Source organism: Tiliqua scincoides, chromosome 2 (genome assembly GCF_035046505.1).
Source record: "Tiliqua scincoides isolate rTilSci1 chromosome 2, rTilSci1.hap2, whole genome shotgun sequence".
NCBI classification, from domain to species: Eukaryota; Metazoa; Chordata; class Lepidosauria; order Squamata; family Scincidae; genus Tiliqua; species Tiliqua scincoides.
This window is the reverse complement of record NC_089822.1, coordinates 111,147,414-111,172,240: the sequence shown is the minus strand read 5'-3', so window position 1 is coordinate 111,172,240 and position 24,827 is coordinate 111,147,414. Positions and strand designations below refer to the sequence as shown.

The 24,827-nt window shown below is 43.1% G+C and overlaps 1 protein-coding gene across 2 annotated transcripts in view; it reads right to left on the bottom strand.

The window, feature by feature from the left end:
• The window catches only part of C3 (complement C3), a 48,369-nt gene that overhangs the window by 3,922 nt on the left and 19,620 nt on the right, over window positions 1-24,827 (bottom strand). The window contains exons 19-37 of one of the 2 annotated variants that reach the window (XM_066617712.1): window positions 24,576-24,661; window positions 24,072-24,211; window positions 21,539-21,751; window positions 17,116-17,179; window positions 16,649-16,735; window positions 16,096-16,299; window positions 14,587-14,662; window positions 12,964-13,129; window positions 10,531-10,626; window positions 8,583-8,733; window positions 7,379-7,542; window positions 5,406-5,564; window positions 3,887-4,027; window positions 2,507-2,515; window positions 2,400-2,446; window positions 2,076-2,163; window positions 972-1,061; window positions 522-627; window positions 27-116 (exon numbers count right to left, since the gene is read on the bottom strand). In XM_066617712.1, coding sequence (XP_066473809.1) covers window positions 27-116; window positions 522-627; window positions 972-1,061; window positions 2,076-2,163; window positions 2,400-2,446; window positions 2,507-2,515; window positions 3,887-4,027; window positions 5,406-5,564; window positions 7,379-7,542; window positions 8,583-8,733; window positions 10,531-10,626; window positions 12,964-13,129; window positions 14,587-14,662; window positions 16,096-16,299; window positions 16,649-16,735; window positions 17,116-17,179; window positions 21,539-21,751; window positions 24,072-24,211; window positions 24,576-24,661 — 2,177 coding nt within the window. Of the gene's footprint in view, window positions 1-26; window positions 117-521; window positions 628-971; window positions 1,062-2,075; window positions 2,164-2,399; window positions 2,455-2,506; window positions 2,516-3,876; window positions 4,028-5,405; window positions 5,565-7,378; window positions 7,543-8,582; window positions 8,734-10,530; window positions 10,627-12,963; window positions 13,130-14,586; window positions 14,663-16,095; window positions 16,300-16,648; window positions 16,736-17,115; window positions 17,180-21,538; window positions 21,752-24,071; window positions 24,212-24,575; window positions 24,662-24,827 lie in introns of both variants that reach the window. The other variant, XM_066617713.1, reaches the window with a different exon arrangement.

The window sequence follows — 24,827 nt, the reverse complement described above, 5'->3', positions numbered from 1 at the left end:
AAGCAGCATCTCTTCACCCTTCTTACCTTCTGCACACCGGCAAACGTCGCCATGACATAACTTATTGAGGAGGCCACTTGCTTTGTCTGGATGGTAGAACTTGATGCACTGCTCATCTGAAAGGAAGAATGAAAAAAGATGTTTCAACCAGTCTATTTTAGCTTACTAGTTTAATTCTTTAGGAAGACATCGCAAAGGGAGGGCCTTAGGAATCACAGAGTTGTGGTTGGGTGACCCACATGGGTGGGTGACCTATTTCTCCCAAGGAACATTAGTGTCACATCAACCTGAACTTCTGCAATGGAAAGAAACCAGCAAGGGATCCTGGAGGGACAGCCCTCAGAATCAAGCAGGGTAGCTTGTTTGAAGGGCCATACCACCCTGCCCACACTGCAGTTTCTAGTTTTGCGTACATAAAATGGGACTAAAAATAGGTTTGGGAACTCAATCAAGTTTGCAAAGTATGCTATTTGATCTTGTACTTTGTTTGAGCTCCCAGGAGAAGCTGAAGTTGTCATTACCTAGATTATAATAGCTGTACACTTTGACCGCTGCTGGTTGAATGAGACCCACTTCAAAATACTGGTAAGCTTTGAATTGCAAACATTCATTCTGTGTGTGAGAGACCTGAGATGGGAAAAGAGAAGACAAATCTTGGAATGCTAGCTTTCCACTGGAGAAATGGTTGCTCAAAAACTCCCTGTATGATTTTGAGGAAGTTATCATTCAATTAGGTGCTCGGTAACAGGGATGGATGAGAACACAGGGGGGGGGGGAAAGCCTTTCAGGATCTTTTCTCAGTCTCAGGGAGGGGATGAGCTTCAGCTTATGAGAATTCAGTATACACTTTCCACCCTCCTCAGCTCATATAAAACTTCTCTTAATACACTCCAGTGTCATATCACTTCTGACCCAGCCATATAGGTTTCAAGCCACACTTGGCTGTGCCACGCAACTCCACATTTCTTTACCTTGTCCAAGTAGATGACAACATTCCCTCTCTCAGACATGGGGTTGTCAACTTCAAATTTGGAGATAAATCGGTCAACTCCTTTAGAAAGCTAAACAAAGAAAGATCAAACAAGTGACATTGTTAGCCTCACCTCTTGCAGATTACACAAGCGATCAATCCTTTAGGAGCAGAGCTGCAAAACTTTGAATTTCACAGAAAGCAGTATTTCAAGTACTTTTGGAGATGCCTTCTTAGGAAAGGCATCTAAAGGAGTCTGAAAGCAGTACGTGGAATTTCAGTAAGATGACTGAAATTCTATGCATGCCTACATTGCAACCAAATTTTATCTTAGCTGAAATTCAGGTGAATTTGTGGAGTTGAACCTCTTGGAAATGATCAGAGAAGCAAAGAGAGTTCTGATTGTATTTGCAAAATTTATCAGATGGTTTTGCACATCTCTAAGCAGAATTGGTTGTTCAGGACATCAGATAATGTGCATATTTGGATTCTGTCAAAGGGTAACTGCTTTTGTGTGTCACAACAACATGATATAGCATCATATTGAGATGATTCCATAATGTGGCTATTCCTTTCAGATTTACAAGATTGCCTCCGTGTTATCTCATTGGGTCCATGGAGCAGGGCAGTGCCAGTACCACGTTGCTGAGAGCAGGGCCCTGCACTGGTCTCCCAGTGGTGCCTCCTGCCCTCTCTATGATGCTACACTGGGCATTTCCACTGTCACTGAGAGTTCAGGGGTCAGCCTGGTCAGGTGGACCTTCTAATGAACATGGGCTCTCAGTGAGTGACCAACCTCTTATGACACCCCGGGCAGGGTCCTCTCCATCTCTGCTTATTACACTCTATAGTAATTGTTTGTTTAATCCTAAATAAGAAAAGGGTGTCATATTTGGCAAACAAATCTTCAAAAGGAACTGGCTGGGGATGCTATTTATTTGCTACACCAAACTGAATTGTTGGTATCCATGTTTAAACTAATTTTAAGTTTATCCTTTTGTCCATCAAATCTTATGATCAAAAGTTTTCATTGACTGTGGTGATTGTCTGGCCCTTGAAGGACAACTTAAACAGCCATTTCCAGCATTAAATAGGGCTCACCTACCCTGTTAAGATCTTCCGTAGCTGGTGCAAAACCAGTGAGCATGGACACATCAATGATTGACATGGTGGCATTAACATTGCCAAGATACCTAGAAACAGGGACAGAAGAACACACTTTTTGGTTTCAGATGTGTTCCTTCTTACCAACACAGACATGGGGAATGCTCAACTGCCCCACAAATCTGAATCAAATCATCCTCAAATGATAACCACTGAAACTAGATATATCTTTAGATAATATTGACTAAGCAATGATTAGCTTCTGTCGTTCATCTGAACCCCAAGGAATGAGTCAGGGTTATCTTTATAAGTCAAGCATTCTCACCTGGCACAGATTTTGATCTTGACTGCTCCCAAGGCTCCTTTCACATCCTTATTATCTACACATAGTTGGAAGAAGGGGAAAAGAATCAGTCTGTATACAATCAATACAGTGTGAATCTATAAGAGGGTTTGGAAGAAGAGTAACATGTTAACTTCCCAATCCTATCCTCCAACATTGGTGCATCTGCATCCAATGGGGGGAGCGCAATCAGAAGGCCTGCCAGAGTTATGTAAAATATTAAATTTACTGATGGTCTATGGGTCTCCTGAGACCCATGCCAGCTTTAAAACTGGCATAAGTTCGTGGAGAGAAACAGGGTGGTGTGGGCTAATAAATAGCCCATATGAATCTGATGTGTGCATTTGCCACCAAGATCCTCTCCCTCTGACCTGCTTCCCATTCTCCCCTCCCCACTTTGGAATGCCCCCAAACCTCCCCCTCCCCACTGCTAACATATTGGCACCTGCAGTAACTACTACTTGCTACTGGAAAGCAAGTTTTGGTAGTACAGGTTGACCACAGAATTGGGCCCTAAATCATTCTATGAGAATATGAGAAAAGTTTCATCCATCCTCTCCATTGCCCAGAAAAAGGGCAATTTCTATTTTCCCAATCTCAGGATATTTATTGGCCCCTGGTGGGCTGGAATGCATTGCTTGTAAAGTGTGTTAGACTTGGTGGGTCAATGATTGCTTAGATCTGAAGCCTTAAAAGACCTTTGCCTCTATAAATTAAAACTGTGTAATGTGCCCTAAATTGTTTATTTCCTCTCGTTGTTTATTCTTTTTTCTTTTAAATAAATAATGTTTTTACAGGTATAAGCTAATTTTCTATGGATTTTTCACTCAACACAATGAGAAGGGTCCTTTAAATTAAAGAAAAAATTTTGTTTAACAATTGTTAATGCGAAAAGGGCAGTTAGCTGACAATCCATCAAACATTCTCTCTCCAAGCATTTAGAACAGCTTCACTCCAAGGTAAGCCACCCCTCCCTCCTCCCTGAGCATATGAAAGTATGATAATCACTTTGCATTCTTTCTTAGTGCTGTGCTCTGGGTGAAGGGAGGGGTTGCTGGCTCAGTGAAGCCTTTCACTCTCTCGCCTGGAGAGAGACTGATTGATGGATAGTCTGCATAATGACGCTGTCTTTACATCACAAAGGTCAGCAAGGCTGATTGCCTAATGAAAGGGCCATTTACTTCTTAAATTGATTTACTTTAACATGATTTTTGCCATCTACATGAGTTCTGAGAACTGAACCTTTGCAAAAATAAACCTGTATTTTTTTTTCTTGAATTTTATTTTTATTTTATTTTTTTTCTTGTATTTTCTTATAGACCAGGACTGGACTGGTCATGAATATGGCCTGCCACAGTCCATATTATTTAAGAATGTATTTGAAATGAACATTGTCAAGAACACCTGCCCTGCATACATATACATTCACAGCAAATCTAAGCCCATCACGCAGACTTACGTAGCTGGACTGGTTCAACAGACACCTGCAGGTCAAAATTGTTGCACTGAGCTGCCACCTCCTGTATCTTTGCATTATACACAGTCACCACAGTCATAGTTCCTTTTCCCTGGCCTGATGCTCTTACATTGAAATCTTGATTGAGCTTGGTCTGCAAAATAACCAGTGTTAGCATGCTCATGAATTGCAATATTTTCAAATCTTGCATGCATGGTTAGATGACACTAAAGCTGCATGGGTTCTATATGACTCTCAAGAACAACAGAAAATACTCATTCACCTCCTTTTTGTGGACACTCTTCCAAAGTCTTCCCCAGTGAAGTGAACTGGTACTACAGAGCTCTCTTGCACAGCTTCTGTTGCTCTTACAACCCAATCTTATCCCCCACCCGTCCATAGTAGGCAAAGCTGCTGTTGGAATACATGCTGTATGCTATGGCAGAGAGCAAGCAGATGGCCTGGGAGTGGTCACATAAGTCTGAGGAGAACTGGAGGCATGTTGGGCCGAGAAAAGGGGATAGGAACTTGGCATGCATGGCTGCTGAGGAGTTCCTTCCCCTCCCACCCTCAAACCACCCCCTGCCCAGTCTGCTCCTTGCCCCAAATCTCCCCCGATCCACCCCTGCCACCATCATGAGATCCACCACCATAAGCTCCAGATAGGATCAAGGCCCTAGTTACGCTTATCTGTCATAATTTTGGACATATCTAATGGGCAGATGTACCTTCAATGTAAAGGAAAACCCCAAATCGTAATGAATGAAATCTGTTACTGAAACAGCCCACTCCTAACTGCATGTGTGGTAAAGCAGAAGCACCAAAGGAGCACATGGGGATTTCAGCATGCTGAGGCCCCCTTGAGCATTTGGTGTGGACATGACATCGCTTTCTCGAGCCTATCCTCCATTTGCCAAGTCTTGAGAACACCAAGAAGTGCTCCTAGACTGTCTGCCCCACAGTTTAGCTTCCTCCTCATAACTCATCAGATAGGAAGACGTACAGGAAAGCCTCTTTTGAATAGGTGAGACAAAGATAATGTGCAAATGGGCAGACTTTAGGCTTCCAGAAGCTCCTTTCTACTTCTTTTTTGACAGCCTTGGGAATCACCAAGGAATGGTGATTTGGGGAGGTGGAACACATTGCAAAATGATAGCGTGGAGAGGCAAAGCCCATTGCAGATGATAGCTTGTGCAATAATTAACATTTTGGAGTATTTGCATTACAAGCCAGGATGAAGTGCAATTTGAACCCAGATACTTGGGAGCTGGGGAGGACATAAGAAAAAAAATTCAAGCCTCTGAGGGGGATAGGTAGAAGGAGGTTACTGAATGGAGGTTAGCTATATGACAACCAGTAGCTTCAGAGTGACTTGCTGTGGCAGGTCCTAGCAAACTATTTAGGCTTTCAATGATATTTTGTACTGGGATTTTCATGGAGCAGTCAACAGTGTTACCCACTCTCACTACTTGCCAGAATAAGCTTGAAAGTAAAACAAAATTAATGCAAAAATTGTTCAAAGAAATACATACCTCTGTTGATTTGGCTAGAAGGGCATTTTCAAAATTAATTCTGACATTAAATGGTGCTTCCCGTTCTGGCAACAGAATAGAGACATCCAAGGCTAACTCCTGATGGGAAGGGATGTCCATACTATACTGGGCAAGAGACTGGTATACCATAACGGTTGACTGGCGTGACAAAAGGAAAACAGAAGGTTTTAGAACACCTAGCAGGGGCATGCAGGTAGCATGCTTCCTATCCACAGAAGAACTGAGGATCTGATGATAAAGTTTACCAGGGATGTGGAGCGCACTGAGAAGAACTCCATAGTAACTAGAATGCATATACAGTGCATATATATCAGCATGGCACTCATAAGAACATAAGAACAGCCCCACTGGATCAGGCCATAGGCCCATCTAGTCCAGCTTCCTGTATCTCACAGCAGCCCACCAAATGCCCCAGGGAGCACACCAGATAACAAGAGACCTCATCCTGGTGCCCTCCCTTGCATCTGGCATTCTGACATAACCCATTTCTAAAATTAGGAGGTTGCGCATACACATCATGGCTTGTACGTAATGGATTTTTCCTCCAGAAACTTGTCCAATCCCCTTTTAAAGGCGTCCAGGCTAGACGACATCACCACATCCTGTGGCACGGAGTTCCACACACCAACCACACACTGAGTAAAGAAATATTTTCTTTTGTCTGTTCTAACTCTCCCAACACTCAATTTTAGTGGATGTCCCCTGGTTCTGGTGTTATGTGAGAGTGTAAAGAGCATCTCCCTATCCACTCTGTCCATCCCCTGCATAATTTTGTATGTCTCAATCATGTCCCCCCTCATGCGTCTCTTTTCTAGGCTGAAGAGGCCCAAACGCCATAGCCTTTCCTCATAAGGAAGGTGCCCCAGCACCTTATCATCATCTTAGTCGCTCTCTTGTGCACCTTTTCCATTTCCACTATGTCTTTTTTGAGATGCGGCAACCAGAACTGGACACAATACTCCAGGTGTGGCCTTACCATAGATTTGTACAACGGCATTATATTAGCCGTTTTGTTCTCAATACCTTTCCTAATGATCCCAAGCATAGAATTGGCCTTCTTCACTGCCGCCGCACATTGGGTCGACACTTTCATCCACCTGTCCACCTCCACCCCAAGAACTCTCTCCTGATCTGTCACCCATCAGACCCGTTTTTCCTGCAGTAAGCATGTAAAATTCATATGCATAAGTCTAGAAGGTGAGGCTAAATGAGATGCAATGCAAGACCATTATGCACAGGATGTCCCACAGCTTCTAAAAATGTTAACAGTGGTTCCCAAAGGCCCTGAATCAGAAGACCATTGCACTACGGGGGAGGTCCCTTACCCAACATTCTATTTATTTATGTATTTATTTAAATAATTTCTACCCTGCCTTTATCCCAGTAACAGCAAGATACAGTGTTATACCCCCTTCCCCCACCACATGCTGCTTATCTCTGGCACACATTCCTGCTTGCACTGGTGCTGGCAGGACAGCACAGGCCTTCCTGCCAGCACCCTATCTTCTGTCACTTTACAGCACATTTACAACTAGTGCACACCAGCACAGTGGTCAGCACACAGAGCATTTAGGATTACACTAATTCTCCTGTGGTTAGCCAATGTCTGGGCTGCATCATTTCAGATTGCAGGTAGTGGCGCACATGATGGAATACTTTTCCATAAATATTCCATCTACATACAAAGGATGTCAAAGAGACACCTATGCTAGAGGCCATCATTTGACAAGCTAGTGTTCTGCATTCAAATCATTTTTTTGTCTATAAGAAAGCATTTAATTATGTGAGAATGCAATCTGAAGTGTAACAGTCCAGAAACAGCCTACACCTCAGACTTGGCCTACAGTATAAGCTACTGTTGTGTGTACAAGTTACTGTTTAATTTGAGCAATTCCTCTTCTGAAGCCACCAACTCAAATCTTCAATCAAAGAGCAGTAAGGCAAAAGCTCACCTGAGTATGGCCATACGTCCCTCCATAGTATTTCTGCTCCGTTAGCCATCTGACAATTTTACCTACATGAGTAAACTTCTTCATTTTCAGCAAAGCCAGCAGTGCATAAGATGTGCCTTCAAGGTTATAGGTGCGAGCATTGAATTCTTCCCACCGATTATTATCTAAATAGCAGCAGAGAAACAGATCTTGACTAAACATATCTCATGGATAATTATTCTATAACACCACTTTGTGCCATTAAGAAACCAATATGTGATTACGTATAATAAACTAAAAATTGATCGTCACTTGACAGATGTGTACAAAATTTCTCTCCCTACATTCCATCCATTAGCTGAGCTGCTGTGAAAGCCATGGCATGTTAATGAACATTCCAACAGCTATTGGGAAGCATTACAACACTGCTGACCAGTCTATATGTTTGATTATACACAACAGTGGAAGTGAGTTGTTGGTCTTGGGCCTCACTTGCACACATGTATTCTTTGTGGCTGAGAAAAGAAAAAGAAAGGAGGTCACTGTCTCCTTCAGATGTCTAGATGAAATTATACAGATCTCACCAGTGACATCTAGTCATGGGGCACCTTATGTAGGGGCTAGATGTTTTCCTTCTATTTCCCACCTCAACCCCGTGCTGATATGATATTTGCTGATATGATATCAACAGCACAGGAAAGTGAGAAAAGAGGGTGTGTGCAGTTAGAATGCACCCCAGGATCCTTTGGCCTGTTCCACAAGCATTTCCAATTCATCCAGGGCAGTTAGCCTGACTGGTACTGACAACTGCTGATCCTGAGAAAAGCTGGGGTGTGTTCCAAAATCCCATGAGATAATCCAAAAAGCTTGGGGACCAAGTTCAACTTTGCATAAGATAACCACACCCACATCAGCCAAATCAAAAACAGTGTGCATAAACTTGGAAAAGGGAGTTTTGGAGATATAGCAAAAAGAGCAATTGCACAAAGGGTTGCACAATTTGCACCAACACAGAGTGCAGGTGAGAGGTGTGGTCTGGTCAACACACTGCCCCCCAGAGTCCTGCAGGTGATATTGCACCCAAACTCCAACCCAGCTGGCTGCCCCCACGTGAACAAGAACGTGTCCATTTCTGTTCCTTACAGAAATGTTCCTTACACAAACTGCCTGTCCTCCAGAGCCTAACAATAGTTCTCTTCGGTTCAGTGCACTGCAATAAATGTACCTGTTGATTTTCCCATGAGCACAGTGTCATCATTCAGCTTTCCTGCTAGTGCCAATGCATAGGCTGTGATGGCCACTGTGTAGCGCCTTTCCAGTGTCTCATATTTCTTGGCTAAATAGTCACTGGCTTTGGTTATGCTGCTCTCTAAACTCTGGAAAGAAAACAAAACAAAGTATCTACATGTTACAAGTATTTGGGGAAAAACTTTTAGAAATGATGCACTTTATTTAAAATCAACACCAAGAGAGATATATGATCCCCACTGCTGAGCAAGGGAGAAGTTTCAGAAGTTTGACTGTTTCAATGAAAGAGTGCCAGTGATTTGGTCTATTCATCAATACTATATACTAATACAGCAGAGTGGAAGGAAACAGCCAGCAGGAGATTTCCAGAATGCAAATTGTCCAGTCACTTCTGGCTGCACCTCTAGTTCCAACTAACTAGAAACTCTGTGCTCCCTATTTATCTGCTGTCTTTTCCCATTCAAGCCATAAACTCCTTCCCATTCAGGCCATGCCTTGCCCCACCCCTCCCTTAGCTGACGCTGAGCTGCAAGATTTAATAACCCATTGGAATAACCCAGTCATGTTCTTGCGACCTAACCTCAAAAGAGTCCTTGAGTACAAAAGAGTACTTTTGTATTGTACCTATATCGATTTACACCAACAGTTTCTATATCCATTCCTGGAAAGCTTTCATGGTTCAGATACAGACTTGGTCTGGTACTTGTTAGACGGGAGAAATGAGTACAGCAGCACTCAAATGTAGCAAAATATATTTAAGGTACTGTCGCAGTGTAAGTTCCTTTGTACGTATTTGCCTGATCTATGATTGGTGGCTACCCTGAATGTTTTTTTGTTGTTTCTTGTTGTTTATGCCAATAAAGGTGGAATGAATGAATGAGTGAATGAATGCTGAGCTCCTCCAGGCACCTTTCCAACAGTGACAAAAGGAAGATTCCCCCCTACAAAAAGATTCCCAGTGATTGGAAGACCATCTCCATTCACTAGTTCCCACTGACTGAAATATCAACCAGTTACCCTAAAGCTATTATTCAACAACCAACCTAACAAAGGAATTATTAGAATGTTGAGAACTGGCATTATATTTATTTGAACATAAGAACAGCCCTACTGGATCAGGCCATAGGCCCATCTAATCCAGCTTCCTGTATCTCAAAGGAAGATGCTTTTTTGAATAAACTCTTGCTCCAGGAAGTTTAAAATCTAAATTTAATCAATGGTCCTGATCCAGCACTGGGCATGGATAGCAGCTGGGCACGCAAGCAAGTAATCCAGTAAAAGAAACTAGAATACAAATGATCAGCTATTTGATGGGAAAGGAGAACTACTCTTTCCCAGATGATAGAAGTTCTGCTTTGTTTACTAGACCAAACAGACATGCACAGCACTGGGTTGCAGAATCATGCACTCAGTAGACTTTGTTTCTGCATTGCTCATGGAAACCTGCTTCTGCACAAGTATAGCCCTGAGCCAGATAAGGTGCTTATGAAAAGAAGCAGAAGAATGGGGAAGGCAAAGGTAACAAAAGAGTTATGCATCCATAGGTTTCATTTCAGTCACACTCTAGTCCTCCACAACAGTGTTTCTCAAAATGAGGGTTGGGACCCACTCATTATATTTGTCATTCTTTAAAAAGTGTGTTCTGGGCTTTTTTTTGAGAACCACTGTTCCAAAACAAAGACTGCATCTTAGGCCTGTCAAGAGTCTACTAGAAGTCCAGCACTGGCTTTCATTTCACTACAAGAACCTCATGGAATGGCTGCACAAGAGTAGTGTGCAACATGGGGTTTACTCTTTGATTTCAGGCCGGTCTGCCTTTCCAAAGGGAGAGTTTGGAGATACAGCTCGATCAACAAGGAAAAAATAGCAAAAGAGTTGGGAGTGGGATTGTGTTGTAAGAGATATTGCCTCATAGAGATACTTACGTTGACTTGGTCTTTGCAAATTGGTTTGGACTCCAGCAGTGCAATTAGAACAAAGGCTGTTAATGACACATCTGGTTCTGCACCCCTATAGCCTCCCTAGAAGTAAGCAAAAGGAGGGGGAAAAACAGTTTTTAAAAAAATGATCCCAAAACACTGTCATAGCTCAGATACTGCAAAAGAGGTGGCAGAGCATATCAGAAAATTGAAAAACTTAGAAAATTGAGAATGCTTGAAAAAGCTAACCAGTAGCTTTAAAAATAAATGTTTTGGGGGCATAGCAACCTTCTGCTGCTTAAGGACAGTCCAACAGCTATATTGCCAGCAAATACGATGTTGGTTTTCAGTGAGTAAACTGGTTGTAATCTGTCCATGCAAATTCCCTCAAAGTTTTTCCACTGTTTCTAAGGACTGCTCCTGGTTTAACTGGCTTAACAAGTTTAATAGGCAAATTCTAACCTGCCCTGGAACGGGTAGGCTGACAGGCAGGCCAGTGCTACATCCAGAGTGGGGCTGGGGCTGGCTGTGGTGCAGCTTGGGGCAAAGGGAATTAATTCCCCTTACCCCAAATAACACAGCAGCAGGCAAAAATGGGGTTACTCAGATCTGTGCCACCTAAAGAGGCACACTTGAAGAGAATTTGCACCACCAAAAGAGGTGGCATAGAATCGAGCAGCCAATCCTGGTCACCTGGGAGAGGTGTTAGGATCTGGATTAAGTTCCTGGCACCAGCCCCCCCCCCCGAACCTGCTCCACCCACCAACCCGCTCTTCTCCACTCCAGAATGCCCTCCCCCACACTTCCCAAACCCTGCGCCAGTGGCCCACTGGCAGCACAAACTTACCCATCTGTGTTGGCATGGATACTGTATCTGGCCTCCTTGGTTGTGCCAACTGACTCTGTGTGCCTGCCCAGCTGACTCTGCAGGCAGTGCAAACATGCCCTACAGTCCTCATAAGGGACTTATGGCAGCCTAGCAAAATTGAGCTCTGAGCATGTAGCCACTTGGTAAAAAAAAATTATTTTAATAATTTGCCATCTGCATATACAGTGCAGAATGAGTGCAGTGAATTCATTTACAAAGAATGAGAGAATAAGCCCCTGCCCTGAGGGGCTTACAATAAATAAAATCAAAATAGAGAAGATTTTAAATAAATCTATTAAGAATTTAGCTAAATCTAATAAGATTTTAAATAAATCTAATAATGGGGATAAACAAAGAATATGCAAGTGCAGTGCAATCCTGAGCTGCACATGGGCAGGGGCAAGTCCCTTGCGCCAGCCGAGGAAGGTCACAAATGTGCCTTATTCACAAATGTGCCATAATGCACATTTGCAGCTCCTTGGGCACAGAGGCTTGGAGGAGGCTGACACAAGCCTCTGTGCCAACAGAGGCAGCCGGCCTTGAAATGCAAGGCTCTGGGGTGGGTGGGGAGGAGGCGGGATCAAGGCGTCCCAGGGCAAGGAGAGGGTAGCAATGAGCAGCCCTGTGGGCAAGCGGGTGAGCGGGCAGGCGGGTGGGCGGGATCCAGCACTTATGCTGGATCCCAATCCCCTTTCCCAGGGAGTTTGGAGTGGCTTGAAGCCACTTGGCTCTCCTCGGACTTGCACCACATCAGGAGATGGCGCAAGTCCGAGGGGCCCCATAGGAGCCAAGGATAGGGAAAGGATAGCCAAGAACCCAGGGACAGGGGGAAAAGTTTCTTGGCTTGCCTGTTCCAGCGTAGGACAGGATTGTGCACTTAATTATGTATTAGGTTTAGTTACTGGAGGGTGCTATACCAATCCATATGAGGTTCAGTGGCACCTCACTCCAAGGGAAAGCTTAGGAGAGGGTTTCTCATTCCCCCCCCCCCCAAAAAAAAAACTGGTACCAAGTTTGTGGATAAGATAGGCACCATACTGATCCTTGCAAATTTGCTAGAATCTAGCAACCAGGACAAAGACAGTTAACTTAATCCTTGTTAACTCAGATGAGAAAGTTAACTCTCCAAAGGTTATAGGTTATTTGGATTCAGCAACACACATCAGCTACATCATCATTGCCCCTACTATGTAGCTGTGCCCCTTCAAGCTTGAGAAACTTGGACTAACCCATGTTGGTTCCTTCCCAGTGCAGATCCCTTGCCTAGTCTAATCTCAACTTTCAATCCCATTGTCATGATGACTTTACTCCACTTTAAACGTGTCATTGTCTCCTACCAATACTTCAATACTCCAATACTTCACATTTCCACTGGTTGACTCTCCTTTTTCATCTGCTTTTTATGAACAATGGTAATTTCTCATCTGTTGTATGAGATGGTATGATCTGTCACTTCCACCTGTTCTTGTGCTATTCCACCTTGTCCTGTGCTGTGTTGCTATAAATCAGGAAGTAGAACATCCTTGGGTTCATGCAAAAGAAGTCACATTAAAAACAGAAAGAAAGCATACCACCATTTCTCCATGAATCACAGGGGCATTTTCACGGAACATTCCATCTGGTTGTTGCCTCTCCAGAATCAACCATTTCACACTTCCGCAGAGGATCTGGTGGTTAATACCATTTTGTACGACATTGGAAGCCATAGCAAAGACCTTTGCAATATATGCTGTTAGCCTGCAAGTAGTATTGTGTGTCAGCCAAACAACCTCAAAGCACTTAATGTTAGATTCAAACTACATTTGATGCTAAAGTGTCATAAACACTTTTTGTTTACATTAGCTGACAACTGGTTAAAGATATTTCTATACATGTCAAGTAGTTCAGCAGTAATAGTGATTCAACTCTCCCCTGGGGATTGAAATACTATGCTGCAGGATGTGGAGGAAGTGTGGAGGAAGCACAGTCACCAACCTACAGTTCCAAGGATTCTTTAGCGTAGTTCCCAATCTTTTAACTACCACAACCACCTCTTCCTCCATGGTGGGTCATAACCCAATGATCAATGTTGTGCCGCAAAGCATTTCTGGGAGCCCCCAGGGGCCACTTTCAGATCACTTTCATGACCCACTCCAATGGATGCCATGGGTGGGAGAATGCTTCAAGGAATGGATTGGAAGTCATGGAAGCAAACTAGAAGTAAACTAGAGGTCAATGGAGTGGGTTGCAGGCCGGTGCTAACTGGAAGTGGCATCCAAGGGGCTCCCAGATTCACTTTGTGGCACAAAATTGATCATAACATTAAGCATTGGGCTATGCAAATTGTGTTGCAACCCACTAGTGAAAAATTTGGGAAATGCTGTTTTAGGGGATGTCATGACATAGAAGCTGCTATTTATAAGCCTAACCACCTGTTAGAGCAGGGGTGTCAAACATAAGGCCCTGGGACCAGATGCGGCCCATGGAAGTTTTTTATTTGGCCCTTGTGATCTCAGCTACTGAGCTGTCTCTACTGAAAGGGCAGTCCACATGATAACTGGGCTGTCCCATATCTTGAACTATAATCATATTTGCATATTTTCTTTCATTCCTAAATGAGAAGAAGGTGCTTATGTCTGATCAATGTGTGTAATGACATCACTTCCCGCCTAATGACCACTTCTGGCCCTCAGCCTGATCACTTTCACTTTTAGAGGACTACAGATGCTCATGCAGGGCTCCCCGCACCCTGGGAAGGCTGCTGCAGGGACTGGTGAGTACATCCTGTGCCTTAGCAACATGATCCCCAGGATAGCGCTGCCTTCTCCTTGCCTCCCCTCCCCTGCAAGGACTTACTGCAACTCCCAGAGAGCTTGAAAACCGCAGGTCTAGTGAATAGACTTTAGAAGTGGAAATAAAGATTATTATCCTTCTTATTGCAGGAGGACAGAAGCAAACAGGAAGAATATCAATTGAGTAGTTTTTGACAAGGGTGAACACAGAAACTAAAGGAGTCTAGTGGTTGCCAGGTGGGAAAGAGTTTCAAGCGTAGGGAGCAGTGAGGGGGAAGGGGCACAGAAGCAGAGGAGGTCATTTTGGAGAAGGTTGAGCAAGAAGAGGAAAAGAGAGGTGTTAGGAAAAGAGAGTTTAGTGTGAGCAGGAGAATGAAAATATACTGAAAGTCAAGGGAAACAAGAGGGATGTACTGTACTTACCAAGTGCTAGCTGGGCGGTCTTTCCATGCAGCATAGGAGTTGTCTGCTTTCTTGTAAACCATTTGCTGTGTGTAACCTGTTGGGAGGAGGATAGAGAGAGCTGTGAATCCCCAATCCAGTTGTTTATGCCACTACAAAGCATGCCTCCACAAAGAGGCAGAACTGACCTCACTTATCCTGCACAGAAGGAAGCCTTTCTCACCCTCCTTTGGTTGCCCCACCTAATCTGTGCTGCTTTTCTTTTGCACAACCAACTGTTTTGCACACTCACCAACTCACAAACCCCTATTTAGGTTTTTAATAAACTGGTTATATACTGCCTGCTTAGTTCTCATGTTCACATGTGAATTGTCACATCTGATTGCATGTGGGTGCTACTCAAAATATATTTTAAACAACCAGAGAGTTCTGTGCTTTCCTGGGAGGGATGGTTTTTCTCAAATTTCCGCCCCCCCCCCCCAAAAAAAAATTTTTGGTCTCTTTTAGTTTAGAGTGGTGGCAATGGACCAAGTGCTAGCTTAATTAATCTAATCACCTGATCCAGCAGGGCTCTTCTTATGTCCTGTAGTCCCCCCCACTACCACCATTCAGTTGCTGTCCCAGTATGTCCGGAAAGCAGAGAGAAAGGTCTCTGAATCACTAGGTGTCACTCCCCTTGATCAGGTGTCACTATCAGGTTGATCAGGTGTCAAGCAGAGAGAAAGGAGAAGTGCTCTGAATCACTAGGTGTCACTCCCCTTGATCAGACTCTAGCGATTCCCAGACAAAGATTCATCTAGAAAGGTTCTAACTCAGACGAAATAGTTCATTTCCTTGTGGGTGCTTCTGTTCTTCAGATCAACAAAACTGAGGTGTACATTCTCCTAGTGGCGTAGCTAATGAACATATGTGGAGCTCAAAATGATGCCCCAGAAGTGATGACATGACATCACACCTAAGCTTTTTTAAAAGTGCACATGGGGGGGGGGAACCTGCCTCCTTGACATTACCTTATTGGTTCAGAATGATCAGTCTCATGTCAGTTTTGAATTAAGAAAATCCACTTTTTATTCCTTTAGGACAAAAGTTGTGTCTTCATTTTGTGAATGAACTTTAACTGTAACTTTTGATAGAAGACAGCTATTCTGATGTGGTTTGTTTCATTGCACTCTGAATTAAATTCCCTTTCCAGTAATATATAACATGATGGTATTATTCATACATAATGAGATTTTCACATTTTTAGCCACTAGTGTCAAACTCAGCTTGTTACCTCCCTAAAGCTTATTGCCTGGTGTGACTGCTACTCCCTGCACCCTCTTAGCTACGCCTTTTAGCTATTCCTGATAAGAGCATTATCGTACAGATTTGTAGATCACCAAATAGTAGAACCCTTAGCAATGTATACACCAATATCTGTAGTAATTCATGGGGTTTTTAGCAACTTGGGCCTGGGATGAAGAAACGATTGTCAGACCTTTGCAATATCTGGTGGCAGGGAGATAAAACTGAGAGGTAGCTTTGATTTACCTTGCAAGATCTGCTTGACTGCCTCGCTTCTGCGTTCCACTCCAATCTTCTCCCACTGCCCAGTGTTGTCAAGATAGTGGGTGGCAATAACTGAGGGTGTCATGGTAATCATGTTCTGCTCCCCACAGCCAGAAGGAGTTATGATGAGATGATTCAGCTTGGTCCCATCAATGCTGTTTTCAATAAGCTGAGCCACAGGATTTCCTAACGTGTGGAAAGATAGTGGTAGTTGGGAATTGGTCTTGAGCTCAAGAGCATCAAGAGCTCTTTGTAGTATTACCTTTGCTCCGCTAATGTTAGCCCTCTCCTTCCTTTGGGGCACCATCAGGAGCTACTCCAATTAGCTGCATAGGTTCTAGGTGCTAATTATGCATGCACTGTGATCCATTGGGGAATCTTTGCTGTATTTTATATCCACTCAGGAAGTGTACCCTGATGGTGGCCCTAGCAATGTGTGCTCACGGATTGCAGCAGCAACTGAGCTGAAGAGCTTTTTCATTCTTTCTAATTATAGTAAATTTCTGTATTTTACAAGTAAGAAAGTGGTTCTCACCTTGTACACTAATTTGGGTCTCACTTTCTGTGCCAGGAACCATGTCATCTAAAACACTGGCTTTGACTGGCACTTCCTGTACGCCATCTGAAAAAGGTGGGGTAAGAAGGAAAATCACAAGAGACAGAAAACTCCCTGTTGCCCAGACTTCCATTCAAGACATTAGGCACATTGACCAAAGCTCACCAAATTACATTCAAGACATAAGGCACATTGACCAAATGCTCATGGGTTTCTGCATTTTATGTTTGGTTTCCAGTGGTGCCTCATTCAGCCGCCTACATGTCATTTATTTATGTATACAACAACCTCCCCTTGAAAAAAAATTTCGACCTGAAATTTCTGAGCCAAAATAATAATATTGGTGTTAAACATATAAAGCAAAGAACATGAAAGGGGTGAGCAATAGAGAAGCCTTCACAGGAATCAAGAAATAGAATGGGAAGCAGAGAAGAACTGTTACTCACTTTCTCCTTGTGTTTCCGGATCTAGTGTAAGGACTTTAACAAGCTTTCTTGTCATTCCTTCAGGCTGATAAGGAAAAAAGGAGCCATTCATCATCAGAGACTCATGGCAAACAAGATTTAACATGGGAGAAAAGACTCAAAACGGCAATACTAAGACATCTAATGTGGGTTAGGCACATAGTTATGTTTGAATACTATGTATAAACAGATGTTTCAGCTCATGCAACAGCTAGGCCAGACTTGGTGTCACACTACATATAGCAAAGTGACAGAGCCCACCAAAAGAGCATATTTGTCTCCCTGTGGCACTCAAACAGGACAAACACATTGTTAGTGAGTCCTGAAGGAAGACATTTTAGGGACGTGGCTTCTTTGGAGGAGAGATTGCTGGAGATTGCAAATACCACATGTATTTATTTACAAATGAGCATGTTGAGCTGATGCTCAGCAAAAAACAGTGCTGATGTACTCTGCAAAAAACAACATCAGATCCCTAGACCAGAGCTTCTCCATTCAGGTCATCCAAAGCTCAGTCTGTCTTTTTCTCCTGTTGTCTTGTCCCAAGCTGTTTCTTTTGCTCCTTAACCCCAGCACACCTGCTCAGGTCATCCCCTGACATCACCTTACTAAATTCTGATGGCTTCAGAATAGAGAGAACAGAATAGTGAGAACATCTCTCAATTGATAATTTGGGAAAATCTCATGTACTATATAAGCCAGTTATCTTAATAAATATACATTTCTTAATAATAATACTGTAATAATAATCTGATCAACAAAGGGCCAACAAAGGCCCAGAATTCAAACAGGGGTCTTTCCCATTCCTATCTGCAGATTCTAGGGACTGAAGTGGGGAAATTTCTAAAAACAAAGTAGATGCTCCATTATTAAGCTATAGCTCCTTTTGTTGGTAAACATGTTTTCTTCTAATAAATAGTTTGAGACACTTTGATGACCAAAGTGGGAAATTAAAACGGGCACAATCCAGTATGTTGTCCTGGAACCTTTCTACCTCCTCCCTTCCCAAGGGCTAAGGTTGGTTAACAACAGTTTTCACACACACCATCAAAACAAAATTGATAGCTAAACAAATAACCTGCTTGTGCTTAACTGTCCCCAGGTGGGTCCACATTCATTTTCATGTGTATTTTATTTTTAATATGTTAAACCATACATACAACCATCAGTACTGTTATAGATCAGAAATGTTATAGATCAGTACTCTTAATAGGCTACCTACTATGTATTACGTTTTACGTGGGTCTTGGGTTGTGGAGATTGCAGCCTTTGGTATGTTTGGGGTTTTTTTTTTTAAACAGATCAGCAACTGCTTGGGAGGGTTAGGAGGGTACTTCATTTTAAATAATTTTTTAAACATATCCTTATTATAAACTTTTAATTTACCTACTTGATTTTATTTTGTTGCATGTTGCTAAAAATTTTCCCGCTTGATGATGTCACTTCTGGTCGGTCTGACAGATTGTCATTCTACAGAGTGGTCCCTGTGCTAAAAGGTTTGAGAATCTCTGCTGTATTGCATTTTCCTTGCAAACCCCTACTTGAGATGTTATAAAATCTTCCTTGAATAAAGATTATACAGGCATGCCCTCATGTGGTGAAATGAAAGACTGCAGACACTAAAAACCAGTGATGTTACATGAAAGTCCCCCTTTGCCATTTAGTTGTGATTTTCTCTATATCTGTATATGTTACATGCAGGCTGAACTCCCAGCACACATTTCCAAAACTCTGGTCACAAGCTAATGGTTACACAACCACCACCACCACCCCATGGTCACAAATTATGGGAGGAAGTCTGGCTCTTAAATCATTGTTAGTGTCTCCTACATTACTGTATTCATTGTATTGTTTTAACCCAATCACTGTTTAAGTACGGTTTGCAAACTTGAACTGCCTTCTTGGGTTGCTGATTCACTGTATTGTTTAAGTTCCCCCATCTAGGAACCCAGCCATAGACCCCACTAAATTTTGCTGATAAATTTGCTGATAAATTTAAATGCTTTACATACTCCAAGCACCCTGCTGTGTGGTAGTAAAGCTACCATCCAGCTCAGTACTGTCTGCTGAGGGCTCAGTACTGTCTGAGGGCTTCCTCTCACATGCTCTTTCGCTCTCCAAGGACCAACACATCAGAGGATCCTCTTCACAGGACTCTCCCCCCTCCAACTACTCTACAGGACAGTTAACTATCTTGCTCCTGGATCTCCTTCCCCCCCTTCTCTCCCCATCTTTTGTTAGCAGCTGGGGTTAGCAGATCAGGGATCCCTAAAATCCTTTTCTACAACCTTTCATTTTTCTAATTTCCTTGGATGCACCACCATGACACAACCACCATGAAAGCTAGGTACACTGGATTCAAGTATTAGGACAAAGAAAACATGCACATCATTTCTCCATGTGTTACCTTTGTGCTTTTGTAATAAGATTTAATAAAATCTTTTATTAAAAGTTATCTTTCTCTAAGTCTCCTCTTTAAGCAAAAGGGAATTTTTCTGCATTATGTTGTCTTGTTATCCAGCCTACGACCCTAAGGTAAGGGCATTCCCCTAAACAAAACAGCCCTTTTGGTAACAGTGGCAGCTTGAACCTACTAGATAAGCTAGTGGTTCCCAACCTTTAGGAGCTTGCTGAGGCAAACAGTGAAATCGGTGTGGACCACATGCCTCCTTCCATTCCTACCTCTCTCTCAAAAAAAAATTCAATAGCCCATGGGGGCATGCTCAGGGAGACACTGGAAATGACAGTTTCGGGTGATCCATTTACTGCCCTCTTTGGTGGTCCATGGGGAGAATGGACCTTCCCGCAGCTGCACTTCCCGCAGCTTCCAGCTAGCACCGGGCTAGAAAGGGAGGAGAATGGACCACATATACCCACAGCTTCAGTGGTCTGTAGGGAAGCGCTCACTTGGCAAAAGACTGGAAGTGATCAAAGGTGATAATCTTTTTTCCCCCTGAGATCTTGCAGACCACTTCTCAGGTTGTCACAGTCCCCCTGTGGTCCCCAGACCACAGGTTGGGAACCACTGCAATAAGCGAAGGAGCTCATATGTTCTGGCTGAAGGGCATTCATTGAAATTTCATAGGTTTTGATACAAAAACCAGCCATTTCAAAAAGTGCAAGTGACCTACAACATACACCCAGCCTACAATACATACATTTGTCTCCCACTGTTGGCTGCTGTAAAGTGGATCTGTGCAGACCACATCAACAACAAACTTGGGAGGCAGCAGTGGAAGACTCAAGGCACCCCAAATCCGCTATTGCAACCTCATCATCTTGCCCCATGGATGGAGGGTCATTAGCATAACTCTGCCTGGTCAGACCCAGTACTATAAGGATCTGTACTATATTATAAGTACTATAAGAAAATCTGCTATAAGGATTTCTGACAATAGAAGGAGCTTGATGTTTCAAAAGGCGATATAGGGCAGATTGCTTAGTGCAAGTGTTTCTCAAACAGTGGGTGGATGCAGTGTTTCTCAAACCCACTAGGTGGGTCACTAGCCAATTTTAGGTGTGTTTCAATATATTCAATTCATTTCATTTTTACTAAATTAGATTTATATATACAACCCTGGTATATGAGTGCATTGGGGGAAATGTTAGAGACTTGCTACTATGTATATTCTTTTAAGAATGATAGCCATTGAGACTTGCTCCTGGGATTGCAGCCTAGGATTGTGAAAAATTTTCCTGCTTGATGATGTCACTTCCAGTCATAACATCTGGTGGGTCCTGACAGGTGGTGGGTCCAGTCTGGTGGGACCTGACAGGTTCTCATTCTAAAAATGGGTCCAGTGTGAGAACCACTAGCTTAGTGGACAATCTCATTGGAATGTGCAAAGGTATGTTCTACCACAGTTGAACTATAGTACATCAGACTCAGGAAACAGGTGGGAGCACTCCATACATAATACATGTTGAGCCTCATGATTCACATGGGATCCATTCCCAGAACTCACATGGATATGCAATATAGCAAATCAATTTAAAAAACAGTTTTTTTGCTCCTGTGATTTAAAAACAACCTTGCTGACCTTTGTGATGTAAGATAAGATCAAGAAGACAATACATCAATCAGTCCTCCTCCAAGCCTTACAAAGCCCCTCCCTTCACCAATGCAAAGTGATCACCTTTCTTTCTTGGTCAGGGGAAGGAGGGGTGGCCTGGAGAGTAAAGGACTGATGGATTGTCATACAGCTTCCCTAAATCCCTCTCATAAGGAGGCTATTGTTAAAGGACTGTTCAGTTTTTTAAACTGATTTTGAAGGGGTGCATTTTTCCCCTTATCCAGGAATCAGCACTTTCATTTGTGTATAACAAGACTGGACCTGTAGAAGTTTGTAAGACTCCAGCCATGCTTCCTCCACGACCCATTGGAGGATCAAGACACATTACTTACCACGACCTTCAACTTCTTCTTTACACCGTCAGCCACAAATTGACCCCGTACAGCAGCTTTAACCTCAATGTCATGCAATCCCAGCTCCAGTGGAACAATGACAAGTGACACTGCGATGGAAGACATGCTTTTAATGAGGAGGTCTTGTCGGTATCTTTGCTTAGCAGTGGAGGCACTGCAGAAAGCTGGATTGTGTATCAGTTCCACCCGCACCTGAGGAAGAAGAGAGGAGGAAGTAATTCATCTTGCTACCTTGGCAATGTGCAAGTGAGGACGAGAGTGACCTTTTCTATTGCAGATCTGCATCCTTCAGGTTAACTGGGTCCATAATCATAATGGGCGTTTCACTTGCAGTGTGAACTCAGCGTCACACTGAGTCATATTACAACAAGTACACTATTAAAATGGCATCTATACAAAGATATTCATTTGTTTCTCAAACATTTTTTCAGATTGTAAAACTTCAGCAGTTCACTGCACTTGCATATTGAAGGACAAGCATATTGCATATTGATTGACAAGCTCTATCCAACAGGTAGCCCAACATTAAAATCATCTGATTGACAGGAAGAACAATAGTTAATTGACCAAAAGCCTGCTTGCCTTCAAGTACAAAACTGCACAGAGCCAAGCTTGCACAGTAACGCTTGGCAATTGCCCTCACCTGAGAATCACAAAGCTAAAATGAAGCTAGACTGTTAATCGCTCAGCCCCATTTCAATTTGATTTGAGGACCAATAGTCTTTTCAGTTATATCTCCTCAGCCTGATTTTATCATCATTTGGTCAAGGAGACCAAAGGAAAGTCTGAGTGGATTAGGAGGGCTGGAATATTTTTATGGTCCTCAGATGTTTTATGGATGATTTATGGGTTTTATGGATGTTTTTCTGTATCCAGCCCACTGAAGAACATTCCAAATTACTGTTTTAAGGCTCAATCCTATCAGGCCAGCACCTGTCCTCTGCTGGCGCTGGCGCCAGCTCAACATGAGCTCTCACTGAGTTAGTGCCAGCTGGAGGCCTGTCGCACACTGCCCAGAGCCACATGTGAGCACCAGGCAGGAAACGGTGAGTGGGAGCAAGGGAGGCATTTCATGGAGAGGGGAGTGCGGGGGAGGGCGGCGTGGGAACATCAGGTCTCCTGGCCCAACATGGGGTTGCTTTCTTTTGCAACAGCTAAATAGCCAGTGCAGAGTCGAGTAGCCTCATCATGGGGCCTCCTCCCTGCCCTCAAGGAACTGCCACTGGATGCTGCAGCAGCAGCAGCCATTTTGGTGCCAGGCAGCTCAGGATTGGGCTGCGCAGCCCCAAAGATTATCTTGCTTTCAAGAGCCATTTCTATTCAACATCTCCCTAGTCAAATAACCACCAGGAGCACCAACTAGTTGGTTCTTCTGCACAAGCCCCAGGGGCTGTGCAAAAAGTACTCCTTTGCACTTGCACAGCTCCTGCTCATGTCAATAGGGCATGCACAATGTGCACCCCAAGGGGCTGGTTCCTCAAGCTTACAGCTCCCTTTTGCATTTTGTTCCAATTCAGGGTGTTCTGCAAAGCCTCAATTGCAATGAAAAGTGGTTTCTAAATCCTATGATAAACATGTACTCACAAAAGCTAAAGACGGATCCCTCCTTTGTTGCTTCAGACAGAGTGTGTGTGGGTTTGTGGTTTTATGTTTGCATGGGCCTATTTATCTCAGCATCTGATCTCTTCCTGTTTCATCAGAAAGTTTCTTCCCAGAAGGCATGCATGAGAACTAAGCATATGGTAATACTTCAGCATACTCAAGGAATGTTCTGTGCATCAGGAAGACCTTCATTTAAATTTTGCCACTGGCATAAACTCAGTGGGTGGTCTTGGGTATACCACATAGCCTCCGGCCCTCTCTGTTACATAGGGATAATAATACTGGCCTACCTTAGAGGGACATTGAAAAGAAAGGATGATAATGGGTGTGAAGATCCAAGAATGCTAAATTATGTCATGTGGAATTATGACATGCAGTATTCATCACAGCAGCCCACAAGGGTAGGCATGTATTCCTATTATTCACTATTTACTTTATTTATAAAATGGCTCAAAAACCCACAGGATGCACCCCTTTTATCTGGGGATAAAGTTCCCATACCTCACCTGATACACCTGATGCATCCATGCTGGGGGAGGGGGCAGCCAGCAGGTGATAAGTAAAATTATTTCTATTCCATCACATTATTTATTGGCTTTATTCTATTATTCTTTATTCTTTATTCTTTATTTATTGGCTTTATTCTACCAATTGTGTTTTCTTGCTTTTGTAAATGAAAATATCCTATTCTTTCTAACATATATTGTTATGTGGCTGTCCTTGGTTACCTTCCAATCCTGACAAAAGCAGTCTGGAGGTGTATTCAATGATAAACCTGGACCAGCCTCAGAATGTAAGCCACAATGTATTCCCTAAGAATTGTGCGCCAGCATACAATAGGGTTTGTAACATGAGAAGTTCAAAAATGTTCTCAATTCCAAATTCCATCAGTTGAAGTCCTAATACTTACCCTGATAGGTTTATCCCTATAATTGTAAAGAATAGCCCGAATTTCCACCTGTTCATTCCTCACTACTGAGTATGGTAACCGCAGATCAATGAAGAAATCCTTCATTACAGTTATCTCATAAGGGTCGGCAACACAGATCCCTGCCAGGATCAACAAGAAAGGAAGTTTGGAATCAGGATCTGTTGTGCATCTAGTATCCTTTTGGTCAAAAGTTCTTCCCAATCTTTTTAGCACCATTTGTCACCTATGTCAGCTGGTCAGCACCCCAGAATGCCACAGCCAGCAACTTTTTTGCAACCCACTAAAAATCTGCTCATGAGGGCACTTAGAGGGCACAACCCACAGTATTGGAGCTACTGGTCTAAAGGATGCTATATTCTCAGAATACCCAATATCCTAAGGATATAACATCCTAAGGTTATACAAGGCAGGTTGTGGCCCGGCATCATTTCCCCAGTGCCACACCCCTATGCCCTCTACCACCCCTATGCCCTCATTTTTCACCTTTTGTGTCTGAAATGCTCACAGCCAGAACTTCCCAGGTCGTGATGGAATCCTTCAGGAAAAGAGACACTGTCTTGGATGAGATTCTGGCACAAAGGAAAAGATGCTATGTCATAACAAGGCTGGATACAGCTGTTAGGCCAGAACAAGAAGTGACAATACTACATCTGCTGGAAATGGGATGCAGATGTTCTTCTCCCCCCCATGGACAACTACAGGACATGGAGAGTGAAGGGTAAGCCCTGGAGACTA